General features: G+C 50.0%; 1 protein-coding gene across 1 annotated transcript in view; it reads right to left on the bottom strand.

Moving 5' to 3' along the window:
* Positions 1-220: 220 nt before the first annotated feature.
* LOC147098479 (S-adenosylmethionine synthase-like) overlaps positions 221-6,000 on the bottom strand; it is a 66,575-nt gene continuing 60,795 nt past the window's right edge. Inside the window, exon 9 of the mRNA XM_085970225.1 lies at positions 221-3,863. Coding sequence (XP_085826351.1) covers positions 3,761-3,863 — 103 coding nt within the window. The 3' untranslated portion in view covers positions 221-3,760. The remainder of the gene's footprint in view (positions 3,864-6,000) is intronic.

Genomic DNA, 6,000 nt, shown 5'->3' with positions numbered 1-6,000 from the left:
GCCGGGAGCAAGCAGAAGCCAAGCGCAAGCAGCACAAGGAGCGCACGTCAACCCAAGCACCCCACCCACCCGCCCCTTCAACCACCGTCTGCCCCACCTGTGACAGAGACTGTAGGTCCCGCATTGGACTCATCAGTCACCTGAGAACTCATTTTTAGTGTGGAAGCAAGTCATCCTCGGTTCCGAGGGACTGCCTAAGAATTACCCCAGAAGACTTAGCAACAATTGACCCATTTTATTAATGCGAAGGAGTGAGGGATGGGTGATGAAGCTTCATGTATCCTGCCCCAAGAAACGGTCTAGTCATCTACTCTTGAACTAATTGAATGTGCATTCTTTAACTAAAACCTGACTAATGGTATAATGCTGCTGGAGGCTGGGAAGTGGGGGTGGAAACTTTAACCCTCACAATCCAATCAGCAGTGAATCGTTCTGGAGACAGGTGGCAATTGCCAGCACTAGATTAAGACCTCAACTTGTTGAATGATAAATATATTCTTTAAGAGCATCAGTGATGATTTTTTTTTAAAGGGCGCGTTACGTTCTTGCTAGCTGCCTTTTATTGCCCCATCTTCTCCCCCTCTGAATGGTTCTCCTGGGCCACATGCCCCCACTCTCAGGCAGGGTGGGGCAAGGCTGCCTACTCCCGGGCTATACCAATGCCACCTACTCCTGGGCTATACCAATGCTGCCTACTCCCGGGCTATACCAATGCCGCCTACTCCCGGGCTATACCAATGCCGCCTACTCCCGGGCTATACCAATGCCGCCTACTCCCGGGCTATACCAATGCCGCCTACTCCCGGGCTATACCAATGCCGCCTACTCCCGGGCTATACCAATGCCGCCTACTCCCGGGCTATACCAATGCCGCCTACTCCCGGGCTATACCAATGCCGCCTACTCCCGGGCTATACCAATGCCGCCTACTCCCGGGCTATACCAATGCCGCCTACTCCCGGGCTATACCAATGCCGCCTACTCCCGGGCTATACCAAAGCCGCTCTTGGACAACTGCCAGGAGCAGCATGACAGCGGCCTATTAAATTTCTATCGTTTCCAAAGCCCATCGCTTTGTGACACCTCACCTTGGTGCTGCCAGCAGAGCTTCAAAGCCAAAGTACGTCATGTTTTGATCAGACCCTTGACAAGCTCTTTTGGTCGCTAGGCTCAAGAGGAGAACACAGCATTTTAATTGCGTATCCCGTTATGCACGGCAGGTTCGGATGGAGATTGGCGGATTTGTTCTCCATGTGTAGAGATTCCTGTGGTTTACCCTGACATTGTAACTCAATCCTCACCTCACCACCCTTTGGATCACCAAGGTGAGATCCGCTGTCCTTGCTTTCTTCACCTGTGACCATTCTGAGGTAAATCACCAAATTAGTGCGACTTAGAGCCCAATTTGAAGGCAGCTTTGTGCATTGTACCCAAGTTCATGCCCACCAGAATTCATCTTACTTAATGATTGGCAAAATAACGAGCTTTCCCTACATTGGTAGCAAGACAAGAACTCGAGCGTTGAGAGGTGAAGCAACATTACTCGTTTGAAAGCCTAATGGGTTTGCCCAAAATTCCTCCGTTGGCTATTTTAGTGGAAGTTACAACCTGTTTATTTTAAACAGGTTAAAAGGGAGGCGAGAGGAATTTCAGATAAATGCTGACATCCAACGGTGTAATTTCGGAGCTGTTGTGTGCAGGGAGTAGGGGTAATTTTCAGACTTTGTGCCCCTTCAGGGAAGCCTTGCCTGCTGGGAGAGCGTAGCGGAAATTCCAGTGAATGCCATGCACGGCGGAATTTCCGATTACACGCTCTGAGCGGGCGAGGGTCCCTGCCAGGAGCATGACGTTAGGTAATGGCCCCTCCACTGTGCCACCATATCTGAAAACTGGCCCAAGTTTCAAAGAGACCATTCTGAAATGTGTTTGATTCCTGGAATCCTATATCAGCTCCTTTCATGTCCATATTCTGTCCCAAGCTGCTGCTGCTAGCTCTTTGTCCAACTTTGTGCTGCTGCAGATGTATATGTTTCTTCCGGCAGAAGTGGCGAGAATCAGGGGAGTCCTAGCTCCCCCTGCGACGTGAGACAGGCCTATTCCCTGGGGTGAGGGCAGGCAACTTCAGCACACAGGGGAGACGGGGATACATCTGGTTTCCTGGGATTATTTCCTCATCTTTACCCCGACAGCTTAGTGGAAACAGAGCAACGTTTAATATGGCACCACCTGCAGGTGTAGATGGGATCTCGGATTATAATAAGTAAGAAACATAGAGGGAGAAATTCCCCTAGAGGGCCACTTGGGGCGCTAAGTCAATAATGTTTGGAAGGTTAGCGCCTTTTCAAACATTTGAGAAATTTCCCACGTGTTGCTCCAAGAGGGAAGTGGGGCGCTAAATCAAGGGCTCCGCTTGACTCTCGGAGCGCGAGAGGGGGGGAATGTCCCGATCCGGGGCGATGTGCTCAGCAGCGCCACGTGTGGCCATGCGTGGCACTGCCGCGTTGCAGGGGCTCTTCCCTCAATTAAAGGGAAGGGCTCCCCGTGGCGAGCTCTGCATTTTTTTTGGGGGGGCATCTGCTGGAGCGCCGGGTGTGTGCGGGAGCGCCGTGCGATCAGTCTCCCACCGGAGGCGCAAACGAGGGTAATTTCGCTCCCCGTAGTGCCTCTGTTAATGTTGTCGGAACCCATGTAGGTGAACACGGAATTTGCGGGCGTTGATTTTTGTTTTCCGTTAGGTTATGTTATTTTTTTTTTAAATTTGCTTTCAATTGGGGCGATTTGGTCCCTGGACTTCTTGGGCACTCGCTCAAGCAGGCACACCCAGGTATCCTGCAAACTTACATTACAAATTCCAACATGAACTGTTGCCACTTAGAACACAGAGTGAGCAGAGAAGTTCCCTTGGGGTGGGGGAAGGAGAACAGAATTAAAATGACAAAGACAGTCTGATGTACCTGTCCTCTCAACGCTTCAGGCAAGATACAGGAAACTTTCGATTTACCAGCACCTAAATAACCGGAAATCTCGGTTAACCGGCAAAATTCAGGAGTAGGTTCAGGTAAGTTTTAATACTTGCCTTCATCGATCTGTTGCTGTGCAAGGGTGTGGCTGCAGCTGTTGCTAAGCTACAGAGACGCTTGGAACTTGTGGCCATTGTTCTGAACCTGTTGCTAAGCAACAGGGTTTGTTGCTTTATACGGGGCTCTCAGCTCCGTATCTTTTACGATAGCTTTCGGTTATCCGGAATTTTTGATGAACCGGCACCACGTCGGTCCCGTCGGTGCCGGATAAAAAAAAGTTTCCTGTAACCCACAGCAGAATACAAGCACCCTACACTTTGGTCATTTATGGCCGAACGTGTTACGGTCTTTGTCCCATGTTACCAAGCTTGAAGGTTGAGAGGTGAAGATACCACACAGACCATGGAATTTTACTGGTATCTTTCCCCATGACCAATGGTACTTTTACGTCCCTTTAAATGAAAGGATGGCAGTTCCACAGCCAAGAATAAATCAAGCGCTGGACGCTGAATGGAAACTCCCAGGAAAGCAAAAGCAAACCTTCTCCAACAGGTCAATGTGAAGCTTCTTGCTGTTGTGATTCGTTCTCAGTGTTTTGGCCCCGCTTGTAGATAAGAATCTGAACCTAACTCAAGCAACTACTGGCAGCTGACAATTTTGTTGTGGAATTCCGGGACAAGGCGCCCCTTCCTAGTTCAATGGTGTAAACAGCAACAGGTTTGGGACCAAGTCGGGAAATATTAGTAGTTCAGCTTCTTGACCACTTCCCAAGGGAATTCGTTCCTGCCAAAATGGCCGTAGCAAGCTGTTTTTTGGTAGATTGCTTTCTTCAAGTTTAGGTCCCTAGAAAAGGAAACATTTTTTTTGTCTGATACAAGATCACAAGATGGATACAAAAGACAACACATAATATAGAGAGAGATGAGGGCGACTGTCCAACCCATCTTAGTTCACCATTGTAGAAGGATCTTATAACTCTCCCAAATGGGGCATCCAACTAGTTCTTAAAGATTCAAGGCTTTTCTTCCTCAATACCCTACTTTTTTTTGTATTTGTTCCTGTGATGTGGGCATTGCTGGCAATGCCAGCATTTATTGCCCATCCCTAATTGCCCTTTGATACAACTGGCTTTCTAGGCCATTTCAGAGGGCCAAACACATTGGGCCGTGATCTGAGGCTCCTTCCCCCCGTTAACGGGAAGGCCCATCGCTGCAGGCTCTGCATTGGGACCAGTTAGTTGGTCCCTGACGGTGGCCGCGATCCGGCTCGATCAGCCCCGTGCACTCCAGCAGAGCGCCGGGCCGATCGATCGCGGCCCAGGAGAATCGAAAAAAATTGGGAACAAAAGTTAGAAATTTTCCTGCTTACCTCGGCAACCTCCCCTTTAACTTGCACCCCCGAAGCGCCCGGCCTCCTGAACCATGCCTCCTACAGCTGCCGGTACTTTTGCCCGGCAATGCTGCAGGGGGCGGAAGCGAAGTTTGGGTCCGGGGCACCGCGGGGGCGATGCGCACGGTGATGACGTCACGATCACGGGGCGCAGGAGATCACGGCGCAAAGTGTTACCACCGCCGCAAACCTCCCGGCCAAGTTAGCGGGAGTCGTTCATCTCGCCGCGCCCGGGCGGTAAGTCGTTAGTGCCCCGTTATCACCCCCCGGGGGTGCTAACCCACCGAATTTCTTCCCCTTTAGTGTTTATAAAGCCAAGGACCCCATCTGCTTTTTTCTTTACAGCTTTATCAACCTGTCCTTCCGCCTTTCAAGGCCGGAACCCTCAAGTCTCTCTGTTCTTCTCCTTTTAGAGTTACACCATTTAGTGTCTATGTCCTCTTCTTATTCCTCCTACCAAAAAGGTATCACCCCACATTTCCTCGCATTGACCTGACATCTACCTGTGCAATCTGCTAACCCGTCCATGTCCTCCTGAAGTCCCTTAGGATCCTTTTCATGGTTAACCATGCACCAATTTTTGTGCAGCCTGCAAATTTTCGATCTTGTGCCCCCACACCCGAGTCCAGATCGTACGCATATAGTGAGAAGAGCAGCAGTCCCACCATTGGCCACGGGAGGGAACGTAGCTCAAAGAGAACCCAACGAAAATCCAGAGCATTGCACCTTGGTATAGAGAGCCCCACATGAAAAGGACGAAGGGACCTTGCACTGCAGAGCACCGTACATCCCCCTGCCCAATGGATTTTGCTGGGAGATTACTGTTAAGTGGATGCAATGAAGGCCATTCCATTCTGGTGTATGAAGTTGTACATCTGTCCCTTTGTCTTCATTCTGAATCGGTTACTGTTCCTTGTTCTGCTCAGCTTAAACTGTACTATGGAACTGATTCATGTAAAAGCAGCTATGGGCCACTCTGGGACTGAGAGCGCTATGGGACGTGGCCCATTCACACAGCAGGTTGGATTCCGCTCACCAGGGGGGGCAACCCAACAACAATTGAGAATTTGTATAGGGACAGCAGTTCGAAAGGTGGGAACGTTTATTTCTGGTCTGACTGAGGGGTAGGCTGCGGCCCGGGAAAGATGGCTGCTTGTGCTTCCCATTGCAGCCAATTGATGCTTGTCACTGGGTGGTGCCAACCCTCCAGGATTGCCCTGGAGTCTCCAGGAATTAAAGATCAATCCCCTGGACACTGCCGCCAGCAAAAAAAAACATGGGAGAGAGATCATTGGGCCATTGAAAAAATTGTCTGCTTGCGTCATTTTCTATGAACAGTTTTGGCTCTTAGTTATAAAAGTATTGGAGATGTGAGGAGGAAGCGGCGAAATGTTGTTCGACTGGGTGGGGCGATTGGAGGTGGGAGATCATGTGAAGAATGTTATAAATCTCATCATTCATCAAGAAACTACTCGTGAAATAACGCTGGACGGCCAGCTGGTGGCGCCGTCCAAGGAGTATAAATACTCGGGCGTCGGCCCCAGCTTGTCAGGGACATTTTGTAAGACAAGGAACTAGTGAAGTACAACTA

This window comes from Somniosus microcephalus, chromosome 29, assembly GCF_052327205.1.
Source record: "Somniosus microcephalus isolate GS21.2 chromosome 29, FLI_Smic_1.0, whole genome shotgun sequence".
Lineage (NCBI taxonomy): Eukaryota > Metazoa > Chordata > Chondrichthyes > Squaliformes > Somniosidae > Somniosus > Somniosus microcephalus.
This window is presented reverse-complemented; position numbering and strand designations above follow the sequence as displayed.